The sequence below is a fragment of the Pelecanus crispus genome, chromosome 11 (assembly GCF_030463565.1).
Source record: "Pelecanus crispus isolate bPelCri1 chromosome 11, bPelCri1.pri, whole genome shotgun sequence".
Taxonomy (NCBI): Eukaryota; Metazoa; Chordata; class Aves; order Pelecaniformes; family Pelecanidae; genus Pelecanus; species Pelecanus crispus.
The window spans coordinates 4,023,465-4,040,091 of record NC_134653.1 but is presented as its reverse complement, the minus strand read 5'-3'; the positions used below and the strand labels follow the sequence as shown (position 1 = coordinate 4,040,091).

Sequence of the window (16,627 nt, the reverse complement as noted above, 5' to 3'; positions counted from 1 at the left end):
TGGAAATTCAGATTGTGCTCAAATACCTTTTTTAATTTTCTCTTCCCACCCCCCTGATTATTTTTTTTCTTTTATGGTAGATTGCATGCTGTGTGTTTACTGGTGGTAGAGATGTTGAACTGTTAAGTTCGTTTTTAAGATCATATGGTTGAAATTTTATCATTTAACTTGGTTGCAGCAAAATCTTATGTAGTTTTTTCTTAAACTGTTGTCAAAATAATTTAATGCCTGAGTGTGTCACTGGTAAGTTTGTAAAAAAAGTTCTGTAAAAACCTTGGAAAAAAAACCTTTTCTAATACATTCGACTCAGTTCTTCTGCAGTTACATGTGGGTTTCATGCAGCCCTTGAGAAAGGATGCTTCAGCTGAAGTGGTGTGGAATAAATTCACCAAAACTGCATGGTTGGTGGTTTGGGTTTGGTTTTTTTTTTGATAACTCACACGATCACTGGTGTCAGACAGTGTCGTGCTTTTTCTTGTGTAGACTTAATTTCATATATCTGCATACTGTTGCTTTCTGAAATGAGTAGATTTTCTTTCTTTCTTTCAAAAGGGATTATCTTTTGAGAATAATTGCTGTCACTAACCCCATTAGCAAAACTACTGTGCTGCTTCTGGCACACAAGTGGAACAGTAGTGCATTGGCCTGGCTGGGGCCAGTGTTTGTAACAGATACATTCTGGTAATGCATGGTATGGTCTGCACCTGAAACTTGAGAGCTGAGATAGAATTTGGTTTTAGCTTTAGGTGCTAAGAAGTAGGGCAGTTCTCCCTTGAAATACATTTTCAGAAAGATGCTCTTAAATGATGTTGCAATTCCTGTTGATGAACGTAAGATGAAACCCCAAAATTGTTCTAGAAATCTTCATTGCCATGCTACACTGTTTCCAAGGGTTGTGTTGAACTCTCTTTAAATATTTCAGTGAGCACTTCCTCAGCTTGCACTGACTTCTGATACTGTCTGATGGAGCTTCAGGGAAACGTCAACACCAGATGGGGAACTGGGCGGGCTGGGGGTAGGGGACAAAAAATTGCTCTAAGGTGTTGCCAACCTGTGTTTAATGTAAAAAGGATCTCAAGCTGGCTGTGCTTTAGTGCATCTGAATGATTTCCTGATTGTCTCACAAAGTTGCATTACGTGTTCCTACTTCCAGAACCTTCATTCAAATAAATGACAGTTTCTGTGTGGTAATATTTGTTCAGACTGGTTTGTCTGCTGCCTTTCCTATCCCAGCACGAAGCCTAGTTTTAGCGACAAACAGAACCTCTTCCAGGAGAGCAAGACAGGCACCCGATGGATTTTTCTGTATTTTGTATTCATGTGTGGTCCTCTCATTTTCCCGCTTCCCCACCTCTAATGGCTGTACAGTTGCGTTTCACAGAGAAGTGGAATTTCCTTATCTTGTTTTGGTGTTTTCATCTCTCCTGCGTGGGTGGACTTGCAGAACCAGTGTTCTAGACCTCCCTGCATCACAACAAGCGTTGTTGCCCAGTATTGCAGATCTATTACTTTGAGCGTTTGAAAAAACAAAACCTGTTACTGGAAGAAGACTGAAGAACTGAAGTTGACAAAGGTAAGCCAGCTGCTTAGAACCTAGTTTTGAGACCAAATGTGAAAAGAATTTCCCAGATGGGTTTACCTGTGCTCAAGGCGTTGCAGAAGTAGATTTCTTGCTGCCTTGCTTACACCCTGCCTGTCCAGCATATGACAGAATGAGAGTAGTGGTCATACACTATGCATGATCATTAAAGGGTGTTTTCTTTTTTATGATTATACCATACATGACAATTTTGTCTTGACGGCAATATTAATTTATTCCATTATTTACTTTTGCATCAGCAAGGTTCAGAAGTATAACAGTGCTTTTCTGCTAACTACACTTAGCAAGAGCACGCATCAGTGTATAGGATATATTAAGTATCTTACTGGTTGCTCTTACTCATCTCAGAAACAGTTCATAAGAAACAGAAATAAAGATAACACTACGCAGCACAGCAGAAGTCTGCAAAGTACCACAGCTTTATTACTAGTGGTTGGATCCTCTTGGCAGTCCTTAGCCAGTTAGCCCAGTCCTCTGTACAGGTACTCTCCACTGATTAGGTGCTAGTGGAGACAACTGTTGATGCTTGCAAAAGTGGACTGCTGCATTTGAGGTTTTGGCATGTTATTTTTCTGTTAATTTATGACCCACGTGTTACAATGCTTGACTATTCCAGTTAAGTATTGCCAGGCTTTATTAACTGGGAGGGAATAGGTGTGGCAGACACAAGTCTTTTACTTTCTTAATATTTTATTGACCAGAATGCTGTATAGGCTTTAAGTTCTAGCTATTTTTCTTTCCAACAAATTTTTTTTCCCATAAAAATTAAGCACGAGAGGATGTGGTGTTCTGAGTTCTGTCAACTTTTTAGTTTACGTACATCAAATTTTGCTGTTTTCCAAGATGCTGCAATTAGTTACGCCGTATCTTAGCGGTAGTTCAGTGCATCATATCTGTTTCATTTCAAATGTCAGTTTAAAAGACAGTATAGCAGCTGCAGTCATTGCTACCTCAAGGATAAGGCTGACGTATGCTCCTTTGCATTTTTCCCTTTTCAGCCAAGTAAGTTCTCATGTTTTGCTACGTTCACCATTTTCTTACTTTTATTAGGGTTTGGAGTATTCACGTTTCGGCCTTGTCTGTTTTGCAGGTTACTTTGTCGCAGTTCATTCAAGTGAAGTCATAGGGTATGAAGCACTCCATTTCAACCCATGAAAAACTGACACCGAAAGACCAAGCAAGTAGAGTATAAACCAAGAGAGCCTTCCAAGTTTGACACCTGTAACTGGTCTTCTGGTGGCAACTTTGAGTAAGAATTGATTCTTGTGGTCACAGGGAAAGAAGGTCCAGCCACAGGCATGTAATAAATGATGCTTAATAAATGATTCCAAAAAGCTGCCTTTATGTGTTTGCTTTTACTTGTAATTGCTCAATTAGATATCGAAAAGTGATAGGGTGAGTCTCTAGATGTGCTACCGGTTTTCCACTAGTCTTCTGCGCTGTGCAGGCTGACTTGGAATTCTGGCACTAACCAGAGGGGACTGAGTTTTCCAGAGAGAAACAGGGAGAGACTCTTCTGCTTCTCAAAATACCCTGGTGCATCTCAGGCATGTCCAGGGAGCCTTACAGGCTTCTGTTTGCACAGTCTGTGATTTTGAATAAAACCAGGAAGTTTTAAATGGAAAATACAGGGGAGAGGTAGGCAGGAGGTACCGACCAAACATTTCTCCACTTGCACAGCATGAACACCTTTCTGTAGTGACTTTTATCGCAGAGGCACGTAGACTGGGGATTGAAATAGGATTGTGTACAAAGTTGAAGCATCACACCATATTTCAACAACAAATTAACTCTTTAACACTTTGCTAATGTTGCGTGTACACTTGTTGCCTCCCAGCCTGAAAATAAAGCAAATGATTGCAATAAGCTTTCTGCCCAGTGGAAGTTGCTATAATATGATGAGAAACTTTGTCCTGCACTTTGAGTGAACAGAAGCAACAGGAAGCTGTTGGAAGGAGGACAGTGTTGCGTTAGATACAGGAAAGAAAATTTAAGAGGGCTCTGTGTCCATCGCCTACAGCTCAGTATGCAGTTCAAGCTGATGTAGTGCCGCTTCTCGCTGGTAACGTAGCAACTGGACCACACCTCCTCCGGCTGAAAGATGCTAAAGAGCCCTTTGAGCACTATCTGGTGTACTGCAAGGGAACTGCACCATTTTTAATTACCACAGCATTGCCAGCTGGTACTTCCCCACCCCCCCAGAATGGCAAGGAGATTCTTCGTTCTCTGTCAAGTAATCCTGTTTTTTTGTTCCCCATTTGTGTAGTAATCTCATTTATATTGCAGATGAGGACTATGTTAATACTAAATTAATGCCAGGATTGTATCTATCAGTGCATTTTATCTTGTTTCAAAGTAAGTTTTTGATTAAAAATAAGCATTCTTGTCCACCTGATGCTCTTCTCAAAATTTAGCACTCCTGTATGGTGGTATTATGTTAACATTTTGGAAGAATACTCAAGGATTTGAGCATGTTTTTCTTCTCACTTAGACTTGCAAATGACTGAAAAGCTTTCCCCACTCCTAACCTCTCTTCTGTTGTGCAACAAAAGAGCTTTCCTTTAAGCATCTTGGTTTCCAAGCGCAAGAAATCGTCTCTGGGCATTACTGAACGTTTGACTTAAGGTGTGATGAATCCTCTTATGCCAAGTTGAATTTTTTGATGTATACTGTAGATTAATGTTTAACTTAGTTAAAACAAGTGTGGAACTAGTATTGTTCAGAGTTTCTCTTTAAGGTTGCCTTGTTGGGATCTCGGGTTTTGTACAAAAAAAGGATATGCTAAGTCTGCATTGGATGTCACAGCCTGACTTTGTTTTCTCAAGGCTGTTTCCTTCGCTGCCTGTCCTAGATGATTGTTGCATTATAACAGTACAAAAACCTTATTCTGTGCTTCATGACTTGCATGAGGGAAGGCCTTTTAAACTATCTGAAAACTTATTTATTGATTTATTTAAATGTATTGGTTTTTACTATAGTGACTTAACCGGTGGTTGTCATTGCACTTTGGTATCAGCTCGGGGAGGAGGCATGTTTTGGTGATGTATGGCAAACCAGCCATTGCACAATAATGCTATTGGTGTCGCTGTACTTTAAGGTTCCCTTTCTTCTGAGAATTTAAAAAACCAAATCCTAGTGTAGGTCAGAAAGCTTGTGGCAGCTTGTGCTTCGAGTACATGAAAACCAATAGCCTACCTAAAAGAAATAAAACTGTGTACTTGGAGCTGTGCATATACAGTAAATCTGTGGCAGTACTGTGAAAACTATATAAAAATGCAAATATACCATTTTGTTAACTTGATAATGCTTATGCATCCCCTCCCCCTTCTGTCTTTATAGGTCTACGAGGGCTAATCAATCTTGGGAACACATGTTTTATGAACTGTATTGTCCAGGCACTTACCCACACTCCACTGCTGCGAGACTTCTTCCTCTCCGACAGGCACAAATGTGAAATGCAAAGCCCCAGCTCATGTCTGGTCTGTGAAATGTCTACACTTTTTCAGGAGGTGAGTGCCATTTGCCACAATCGCCTTTCCACAGACGCTGGCTGTTTCTTACCCCAAAAGGGGTTGTGTTCTATTTGCAAATTATAAAGGGAATGCAAATCATGTTTCCTCTCAAGGTGTGGCAAAACAGAGCAGTAAAGATTGAGTAAGACCCTACTGTCAAAAATACGCGACTGCTGAAAAGGAAACTATTGGCCTTTTAAGTCCTATTCTTAAATAACCTATGTTTAGGCAAAGCTGGTATTGGAAATAATTACAGTGCTGCCTGCTCTTCTGAGACTGATCTGCAAGTCTTTAGTCTTAAAGCTGAATGTGTGCTTTAGTTAAAGGTGCAAGTTGTAACTGGAAAATATGTCACAGGCTCTTTGAGTGATAATGGGAGTGAGAATAAAGCAAGAGTACATAGCCTTGTGGTTTAAGGCAGTGGATTATGTAGGTCTGTATAAATATTTTAAAGATCTCAATTCAGTGCTTCCTAACAAGGAGAAACATCTTTGTTATCTCTTATGTGGAAACCCATTAATGGCCAGGAGGATGTAGAAAAGTGAATGTGTTTGGTACAGTTTGTACCTTCCGTGTATGAGGTACTAATCTTTCCCTTTCTCGCTCAGATGACTGGCTTTGCGACATGCCTTTCTCTGTAGGTCTGTGCTGTAGGAGACAGGCACAGTCTTTTCCTTAATAAATAGTCGAAGAGCTTTATTAACTATCTTAGTTCCACATCAGTAATGTAAGGACTATGGCTAGGCATGGGCTTCTAGTTTTAAGATGAGTCTTTAAAAGCAAACAAACGAATACAGTCCTGTGCCTTTTCCTCAGTGATAGATCTGCTTTCCAAAAACACAAATGAAAAAAAAAAAAAAAAACCAAAAAACAAACAACCAACCAAACCCCAACCAACCCCCCCGCAAAAAGCTATAGTACATGCTGTCACCGAGCAGTTAAGATAGCTGGAGATGTCTGCACGCAGAGCATCTCTTTTGCGCATATGCTGTCATGGAAGTTCGTTCAAACTGAGACCAGCCTAAAAGAGCTTTACCTTTATCTTGTGATTTTCAATTTGATTTTACTTCTGTGCCTTTTTCACCAGAGATGATTCTTTTTGCTCATTGCAGAGGAGTTAAACATATGTGGAAGGTAAAGTCGCACTTAGCCATTCCAGTACAAAGTTGTTTTCTGCTCATACTCAGCATTCATGTGAATTGGCAACTTTTCATGCTGCTTATCAGTCATCGGTTGTATGTTATACTTCTTATTTTTTGATTTATTTTTCAATTATTCCTGACTCTGTCAGGAAAGGAGGTAAAAACAAAAGGCAGGCATACCAATAGGTAGCAGCTGCAGGATTATTGAAACCAGATGTGCAGTTAAATGGGGAAATATCACCCTGCCTAGATAAAAAAAATCAGTCATGGTATAGAAATACCAGTTTCTGTACACTGTTAATATAGAAACCTATTTGCTTATTTTAAAAAGGTACTATTAGAATCTTGATATGCTTTCATCAAATTGTGGTATAAAGTCTTGTTCCAATGAATATCACCGCATTCTGTTTACACACATGCATTTTTAAAAAATCCCTTGGGAAAGGGGAAATGAGTACTACATTACAGATTGAGGGACTGGAGGAAAGATCAAGACTGTCTACTAATGATTTTTATTTCCATTTTTGTACACGGAGCCCTGTTGATGGCCCAGGATGCCTTTTGCTAGACTATGTACAAGCATGTAACAAAGAATAGGCTGTTATCCAAAGCGGGGCTTAAATGCAGCATTTGCATTAGTTTCAATTGTAATCAAGTTTAATTTCACACACAACTTTGGGAATCTCGGCCTTCATTTTCCCCAATCAAAATTCATGCCTACGCTTGCATTAGCTCTAATAACTAACGTTCTGCGACATGAGGGTATATGAATGAGGGAAGAGCTGTATCTGTGATATCAGACTGTGAAGATAGCAGCACAGTAGTCAGTGTCCTTATTTCACGTTGAAATACTGCAGCTATGTGCTGTGGGAGGACAACAAAAAGTGACTCAACCACCTAGAAGTAAAACTAGAGCTTAGTCCTCCACAAGCAAAACAGTAGTGTCTGTAACCAGCTCAGTATATTTTAACTTGCAAGCAGTAAATACCATGTTATGTTTATAGCTCTGTCAGCACTCATTGTAAAATTCTGTTTCCCAGTGAGTTTTAATTTCTCTACATCCAGAATTAAAACCAAAATCTTGCATTTTTGGAGTAGACTGGTTATCTTTCCTGTCTCAAGTATATGCAGTGGTTATGATGAAGTTTCCTACGCTGTCTTTGCAGAGATGAGGTCTGAATGAAGGAAGGCTAACCAGTGGAGATTTCAGTGCTATGGTTAAGAATTCCTTTGTAATTGAATTACCGAGGAAACTTTGGTTCAGGTTCTGTCTTGTTTTTATGTAGCTTTCCCACCGGGATTAACTGATGTAGTTACTCAAGGTATTTTACCCAGTGACAAACGATCAGGGCAAGGGTTAACTTCATCTCCCCTCCACCCTTTTTTTCTGAAGGTGTGATCTTAGGCAAATGGAATGCCAGGGGATCTGGTGAATGCATGCCAGTAAGAACTCTCCAGGAGAAAAAGAGACTGTTTTGAACATTAAACGAAACTTACTGTACATAAATAAGCAAGTTTTGCTTCTTAAACAGAAAACACTTGTCCTTTTTTTTTTTTTTTTTTTTTGTTTTGTTTAAGACCATTTAGTTATATAGGTTGTGTGATTTCTCTGTGATGAATAGGAAGCTACAAAGTTCTACCTTGAAGTAGGTTGATGGTGAGTAATGAGTGTCAGATGGCTGTTACAATTGAGGTTTTTTCCTGGTAGCTTTTCTTGTGAATATGCCAAGCATTGAATCTCTATTTGTTTTAAAAATATCTGACTGCATCAATTAACATTCTTCGTTGTGCTACTTGAAACCGATTTATCAATAGAATCATGCCATGAATTACACTGCAAAAGAAAAGGAATGAAAAGGATTTGGGAGTAACAGATAGTGGTGAAACTGGATGGAGGGAAGATAGAACACACAGAATCCGTTCATTGAGCCTTTGGGCTGTGAAGGGGTTTGTGCACTACTTTTTACCTACTGGTATTGGTGTTTTAGTCTTGCTTCGCCAGTTAAAATTAATTTCAAGATGGTCCACACACAAACATTATTGTCCAAGTCCTTTACGGAATGACCATCCAGGATGGTAGGATTAGCGGATCTCTATCTCTGTGTACTCTGACTGGAGCAGCAAGAATACCTGGGAATATAGCAGAATGCAGTGCATGCACTCGGAGGTGTAAAGAACAAACCCTTCTTTATTCCCATCATTACTCATCCTCATGAGCTTATCAAAGTGCACAGCACAACTACGTGGAGAGTTGAGAAGTGAGGACAAAAGGGAATAAGAATGAGATGATTTATGGCTTTGATACCTTAAGATGGTACACTGTTGAAATGGCTTATGTATAAAATAAGTTACAACAAAGGTACAAGGGGGAAAAATTAGATAAGGCTCTTTACCTAGACAGAGGCCGTGCATTTTGTAATGGAAAATACAGAGTTTGTGCCAATTTAGTAGAATCTTTTCTCTGAAATAAGTATAGAACATACAGAGTGTGTGCAAGCAAAATGGTTTTTCTGACTCCTTGAACCATTGCTCTTTGTTGGGAAACCTCCAGTAGGTGTTCTTTTATTCTGAAAGACACATGTATTACCCACTCCCTTTATCCAGGGTAAATTTTCAGTATGCTTAAAGTCTTAATTGAGAACCAATTTCTAAGAGGAGGTTTTACCTTCCTAAATTGGACTGGAGCCTGGGACAGGACTTAGGCCTGTAAATTCTTGATTACAAAGCTCAGAGACTGTTTAGTTGATACATATGCAGGATAGATTAAATGTATCTGTTCACATAATTGGAAAACTTCCATGCATGTGTTTTTGGCAGGAGGAGGGGAAAGAAGTGCAGATGTGTGTGGTGCTGTTTTGTGGGTTTTTGTTTTTTTTTTTTAAACCTGACTGGTATCTGTATGGTTTTGGTAACAGTAATGGAAAATACGAAGTCTAGAATCCTCTAAATCCCCTATAGATTCTTTCTTTTAGAATCCAAAAGCAAATGTTTAAGTATAAAAAAAGAAAGTTAATGTTACTGGGGTTGTGTGTAAGAATGGAGGCTTTGAATCCTGGTTTGGTTTCTTTTTTTTTTCCTCCTGCCCACCCTCACCCCTTCCCTGAAACAGCGATTAAATAGTGTATTACCAAGCATTTTCAAATTGCTTGAACCAGTTCTCTCCAATATAAACAACTGATACTGCTGAATTGAAAACAAATTTAAACAGAAGTTGTTTGAAATTACGTTTGGAAGAATTGTGACATTGAAGTGTTTTAAAGATGACTTGCAAATACATCATTGTTTATATTTGCACACTTGAATGAAAAGGTTTGTATAATAGTGATTGAATAAGACTTTACGTGGACTATTTTCCTTTTTGTGGATTGGAACAGCTCTGATAGGCTGGTCTTCCCAGCACCAAGGAAATGACAGAGATGGGATGGATGTTTATACATTCCAGTTAAAATATTGCTATTGAGTATGCCTAGATGCTTTTGTTTCATTTTTGATTTATTAAAATAGTGAAGCTTTCCCCCACCCCCCATACATTCAACAGCGTTGTTACTAGGTGTGTTTCTAGTTTCTGTGTGATAATAGCTAATAATTTGATAAAGCTTCTTGCTGGATTCCTCTAATCCTAATGAAGCACTAGAGAATGTAAAATCTGCTGGCAGGTCTAGTGTCTGCAGTGGAGTAATTATGGAGAGTGCTGTTGGTTAAAATGACTGGAGAGCTCTGGGACTAATTGTAAGGAGAGACAGAACAGAGAAGTTTTATTGCTGCAGTTCCCTGAATTATGTTGAGCAGCAGCTGCGTCAGCAGATTTCAATTACCATACTATTGCTCCAGTCCCTTGGTGTCATTCTTGTTGGCATCAGAGTTAACTATTGATCTTTTTATTTATAGAAGCATTTTGTGTTGTTTGGCTGCAGAGGTGTATCTTCTTGTTTGGAAAAAGCGGAGCTTGCAATAAAGAAATTTCTTTGCAAGGAAATACAGTAAAATCCCTTGGAAAACCCTACAGATGTAAGGACTAGATGAGAAGACTGTACTACATTTTTTCCTACCTGTCCCTTAAAATACAATATGTCCTATCTAGGCAGGTTTGTAGCACAATGGCCGTGCTTGCGCTGATATAAAATGCTGAGACTCGGCAGGGAGAAACTTAGGGCTGGGGAAGGAAGCCTGCTTTTCCAATGAGAGCGAGGAAATTACTGCTGGGGCTTTAAATCTTATTTTTGTTCTGTGTATTTGCTGCTTACTGCCTTCTGTTTGGGAAGAGTAACTGAAAATAATAAACTGCCATCAATTTGATAGGATCTTGGCAAAACATAATCGTGGTTGTTGCAGGCGCCCTTTACTGGCAAATACCCTTTCCAAAGGTTAGGGAAGGCAAAATGACTTACAGATTTTCACATATTAAAAATAAAATGTTACCCCGTGAAATACAACCTGAAGCCCAAGTGAATAAACTCTCCTGGGCCTCTTCTGGCTCCCTGCAGGGACCCCACAAGCATCTCTGCTTCGCTTTTGGAACGGTGTCACGGTACAGGGGTGTTTGAACAGATACAGAAGTCAGCTTGCTCGAGAAGGGACTGTTGGCTTTGGTCTCAGCCTCTGGGTGCCAGAACTGGCAGCAGAAGGGAGGACCCAGGAAGATGAAGGTAGAAGAGTTGCAGCAGTAGCACTTGGATGGAAATGGAGAGGGCAAAGGAAGGAGCTGAACCTCGACCCAGGGAAACGCAGACCCTTAGTGTGGAGGGTATTTTTGGCATGTGGGGTTTTTTTGTTGGTGGTGGTTTGTTTTGTTTTTTTTAGTTTGTTTTTTTTTTAAGTGGGACCTGTCTGGTTTTTATTTTAAAAAACCAAAAAATAACCCTCCAACCCCCCCCCAAAACACAAACCCATGAATTTCCGTAGGCAGTTGTCTGTCTTCCTCTTCTGTGCTGATGTACCTCCCCAGCTGTGTGTCGCCACTCAGCAGTGGTGTTTCCCATCATGCTTTTGCTGACTGAATAATTTGGCTGTGCACGCTCTAATATGCTTCTGGCAAAATCACCTGGGGCAATTTCAGTCGCTACAGTAGTCAGCTCATCAGATTTTGACTGAAGCAGATTAAGAAGCAGATACAGGAGCAGGTCTGGGACCAGAACTCGGGCAGTGACAGCCTGCAGGAGTGGTGGCGGGCAGCTGACTTTGGGCTACGTGGATGAAGTGGTATCTTCAGCTCTGCAAACAGCTGTGCTGAATAAAGTTGTTTCCAAAGCCTTGTGCTGGTGTAACTATACGGTGAAAGGCCAATACTGGCATGAGGCTGTTATCCTGCTTGTAAATTTTTCTGTAGATAGGATTGTGCACAGCCATTGGATGCAGAAAGTTACCGTGGCTTGGTTCAGGGGCTGGATGGCAGCTGGCACCTGATATTCTCATCTTCAGTGTTTGTCCTGATTTTGGGGACCATGTAATTTGTGAATGAAATTGCTGATCTCTTGGAAATGTAGGAATTCCCCCACCCCCCCACCCCAAGTTTATTTTAATAAAAGCCAGTGGTATCAGTAAGGAATTTTTGAGTGTTGTTTGCATGCCCCCCCCCCCCCCCCCCCGATTTCCCAATATTTTTTTTTTTTTTTATTTTAGGCTAATCCATCACAAAATTAAGGAATTTCAAAGGAGAAAATTGAGGTGCTCAGTTCTGAGATCACCTCTTCAGTAGCCTGTGATAAAAAGCTGTCTCTGTATTTTATTATGAAGGCCATCAGAATTAAATGGTTTAAATTTATTTGACTAATTGCACTCATTTAAGTTTTTAATAATTAAATGCACTGAGGCTGTGTAACTTGTTAACAGTCATGTCCTTTTCTTTGCTTTGAGCAGTTTTACTCTGGGCACCGATCTCCTCACATTCCATATAGGTTATTGCACCTGGTATGGACTCATGCACGGCATTTAGCAGGGTACGAGCAACAAGATGCACACGAGTTCCTCATTGCTGCATTAGATGTGCTACACAGACACTGCAAAGGTAAGGCTTGTACTGAGTCTTCAATCAACAAGGAATATTGGATCAAAAGGAGGTAGAACAATCTCTTCTTAAAATCAAGTGTAGTGTCTTCCAGTACAGCAGTCTTAGCAATTTCCTTTTAAAATGTTTGGTAGACTTAAAGGATAAGATTTATAAATAAATAAACAAACAAACTATTCCCACTGTCAAAAATTACCTAGAGTTAGAAGCAGACAAGCCTGGACGTTGATTTGATTTGAATCACCATCATGTTCTTCTCTTATTGGTTGTGAGTCACTGTCTTTTCTTTTAAATTGCCATTTTCATTCTATTTATACTTGAGGTAGTTAGAACTCTTACTCAGTGTGTCATGGGACTGATGAAAATAACATAGGGGAGGCTATGGCTGTTCTGCTTAAATATTATTCTACTGTATTTATGATGCCCAATTGTGTACAGAAATGTGAATAAGAAAAAAAAATAGTATTTGTCTTTGGTATCTTTTATTAGTCTGTATATAAAAATACATAATTGTACAATATGGTAAAAATAATCAGTGATGTGCTTTTAGAGATGAAGTATTTAAGTCTTGAATTGATTTGGTAATATCATATGCAATGATGTATTTCATGTTAGTTAACTGAACTAAATCTGAACTGAAAACTGCCCAACCTGCCAATGTTTGATCTAGCTTGATTCGCTTAAGCACAGAAATTTTTACTATTCTTGTAAGGAAAAAACAGTAGGGTTGATACTAGCAAAACAAACAAACAAAAAATTCTTTAGTCACTAAAAATAAGCTTTAAAGCACTCAGCTGTCCTCTAGTGTTCTTAGAAAAGGCACTTAGAGGTTAGTTTTTCGGCTTATCAGAGGACTATCAAAGGGAAGGCTGCTACTGCTTCTTTGAAACATTTTGAAGTCTTGCTTTTATCTTTGAGATAGTCTTACATGGTAGCAGATGTGCTTGTTCAGATTCATAATAGGTGTCCTCCACAAGAGTCTTCTCCAAAAAGAGTATTTTTTTTAAGGACATGATTACACAGAACAATTCCCTTGTAACTATTAATATCTCTCATTTGACAATCACTAACTGAAATTCAATAAGCCTAATGAAGCTAGTGTTGAAGTACTGTAAGGAACAGAGTCTGTCCAAATACTGACCTCTCACTTCTTAACACTGAATAAACTCAGCTGCAAACAGAAACAATTCATGGTTCCTGTAAACTTTCTGAACCACTGACCTAACAAATCTTGAAGCATTTTCATCATCTTTGCTATAAAATGATGTTCATATTCCTTCTATACTTCCCAATTGGTTCATGAAGGAGGAATATTTTCTTCTCAGAATTGTGAAGAAAAAAACTTGCAACAGTAGAAGTCCCTGCACTCTTTTCAAAACTGATAAAGAATCTGAAAATACTTTTTTTTAAAGTGTGGTTTGGCTTTAAATGAAGAATCTATCTCATGTATCTTCTGCAATTACCAACAAAATCAAGCTTTCTCAACAGTTTCTTTATTTGTGGTTCTATTTGGCCTCTCCGGACGAATGAAAATGAAACTGTGATCTGTCCTAAAACTTTGAAAAAATTGTATGCTAGACGTTCTTTGGAAAGAGCATGTGCATGTGTGTGGATTTTTTTTTACTACTGATTGGATACCACAGATGTGTTGAAAACATTGACTTCTGAATTGGTATCAAGTTTCATAAAGGTTTCAGCCAGCTTGAATTGAATTAGGGGGTTTTGCACCTAATTTTGTACTGAGCTTTTTGGGTTGTGGCAAAGGTAGCATTTGCATTCAATACAAGGACTGAAATTCAGTTATTTAATGGACATCCTTAAGTTTGAGCTACTTGCATGGACATAACTGAGCTGTTACAGTGCTGCTAGTGGGAAGGCATTAGTGCTAGATCGTTGACATCTGTGCACCCACGTCTTTAAATTTCTGTTTCTGGAGAAACAGACTTTTATTAAATTACGGTAAATAATCTATACCACATCAAGGTAATTAAAAAGAAGTGGTTGAGCAGTTGTGTGGGAACCAAACCAGTTCATCTAAACCAGAATTTCAAGTATGGTCATGATAAACCACTTTTGGAATGAACTAGTTTGCTATGTAATGAAAAAGTTTTCCCACTTATATACTTGCTTATGCACACAGACACACACATACACACACACACATGTGAAGTATACATATGTAAAAAATAATATTGCTAATAGTGAGAATATGTCCTAAAGCAACAATAAACAAATAATGACTCCCCTGCCGATATGGAATATTTATTTTACTGAATCAAAAAAGCTTTTAAAGCTTCCAGTCAATAGTAATCAAGTTCTACAATTAACACACAGTGAAGTGAAAGAAAGTATGGGGAAAATTTTGTCCAAAAGCCCTAGCTTTTGGACGTTATTCATGATCGCCAAGGCTTCAGGCACCAAAGTAAATTAGTGTTCCTTATGCTAAGAACTGTATAAATATCCAGTGACGTTTGTTTGGCTGACATTGGTCATTTATCCCTTTTCCATTCCATTCACTCTGCTTTCTAGGAAGTGTCCTAATGCAAGTCAGAGAAGGCTGTGAATGCTTGTTATTGGTATCTGTCATTGCCTAAATTAGGAAAAATATATGATTTTGATGTGCATTTGAAGATAAGTTTTGCAATACTGCATTGTAAGAAGCATAAAATTAACTGCCCTGAGATTCATATATGGGCTGGCCCATGCAGTTGTTTGTTTTAATGCTGGTTGAATATATACTTCGTTTTAGTGGCATCTGTGAAGTTTTGGAAGCCCAGGATACCTGTATGATCCCCCGTGTAAATCATGCCTCAGGGTGATAGCTCTCCCTGTGCTAGCATTGTTGTGTTGAGCTGTGGCATCGGTGCAGGGCACATTCGGAACACTTAACAGGGCTCAAATATGTTGCCTAGAGTAATATAAAATGTTTCTGAATAAAAGGAATCTAGTCTGTCAGGCCTATGTGTCGCTATTCATTCCAACAGCTGGAGAAAGATGGACTAACTGGAAAGTAGTAGTTTGGTGGGGAAAAAAAAAATGCCAAGCTGTTATTTACTCCTCTTTCTCTACCATTCACCCAAAGTGTGCACAAGGTCTGTCCTTAAATGCATACTCCAGCTAAAAAAGCAAGAGCTTTCTTGGATTCTTTTTCTAGCATTGCTACTATAAATGACATCTCAAGTTGTACCTGCATTTTGTGCTATTCTGGTATCTCTTGCTGGTTTGATAATGCTCCGAGTTCTGTAGTGTGATTGTACGTTGGCATTTGTGGTCCTCGCCACAAAAGCTTCCAAATGAGATTCAGAGCTTACTCTAAATCAGGTATTAGGTTCTTCACCAGAGTAATGCTATAAACAGCCTTGCTGTGTAGGTCATGGCCACATTCTTTGTACTAAAGTCTAACCATTCACCTGGACTTTGGCATGTATTGACTTTGATCTTTAAGATGCATGACAACTTTGATTTTCGGTCTCTGGATATGTTTGAATTATAGAAGATGCTGAAAAGGATCAGACATTGATCTGGTACTTCTTGCATGTTTTCTTAGACTCTTCTATGAAGAACAAGTACAAAGTATACCCTGCTCTTCACGTGGGATCCTTCAGGAGTTCCAGGGCTCCTCATTTGTTAGAGAAATGTAATTAATGGCATTTCTGCCTAGTGTGTAAAGCATTAGGTCAGCTTTTAGTCAACATGACAGATACATCTTAATTACCAGCGCTCTGGAAGAAATTCAGGGTTCTAATTCTGCAAACTCCCATGACAGTGAGGTTCAAATCATCCAAACACTTTGTAGTTTACTAACTTTGTCTCGGACTTGTTCAAACTTGGAGAATCTTAACTGGAGTTGTTATTTTCTTGTATGGAGCAAGACTGCAATTCAAAAGTTACTATTCAGTGCAGTGAAATCGCTAGCTGGGGGGTTGGTTTGTTTATTTATTTATTGCAAGAGGAACAATAATCAAGCAGCAGAGAGTGGCACAGATGGGCATTTGTACACAAAGGGTCCAAAAGCAAGATAAAAAAATTTGAAGTCCTGCATTTTTTTCAGCCAACGTTACTCAGTTGTCTAACAAAAAGAGAGTAGTACTTTAAAGCTGATTATTCCTCATTTAGCTGGTTTTTGTGAAGCACTTTGCATCCATCTTTAACAAGGACTGCTACAAAGCGAATTTGAAGCCTGGTGCTAGGTGTCATGACAGAAAAAGAATACTGTGCTGAGATTTGGGAGTAAAACACTACCCTGCTCTGTGAATTCTGCACGATATTCTTAGGAACTGATAAAGCATATGCTTGCAAAACATGTCATCTGCTATGATCCATATACATTTATGTGTATGCTGCTTTGTCATAAAGAATAACAAGCACA

The 16,627-nt window shown here is 39.0% G+C and overlaps 1 protein-coding gene across 2 annotated transcripts in view; it reads left to right on the top strand.

Moving 5' to 3' along the window:
- The window catches only part of USP22 (ubiquitin specific peptidase 22), a 111,666-nt gene that overhangs the window by 78,474 nt on the left and 16,565 nt on the right, over window positions 1-16,627 (top strand). For both annotated transcript variants that reach the window (XM_075718304.1, XM_075718303.1), the window contains 2 exons: window positions 4,940-5,109; window positions 12,111-12,258. In XM_075718304.1, coding sequence (XP_075574419.1) covers window positions 4,940-5,109; window positions 12,111-12,258 — 318 coding nt within the window. The remainder of the gene's footprint in view (window positions 1-4,939; window positions 5,110-12,110; window positions 12,259-16,627) is intronic.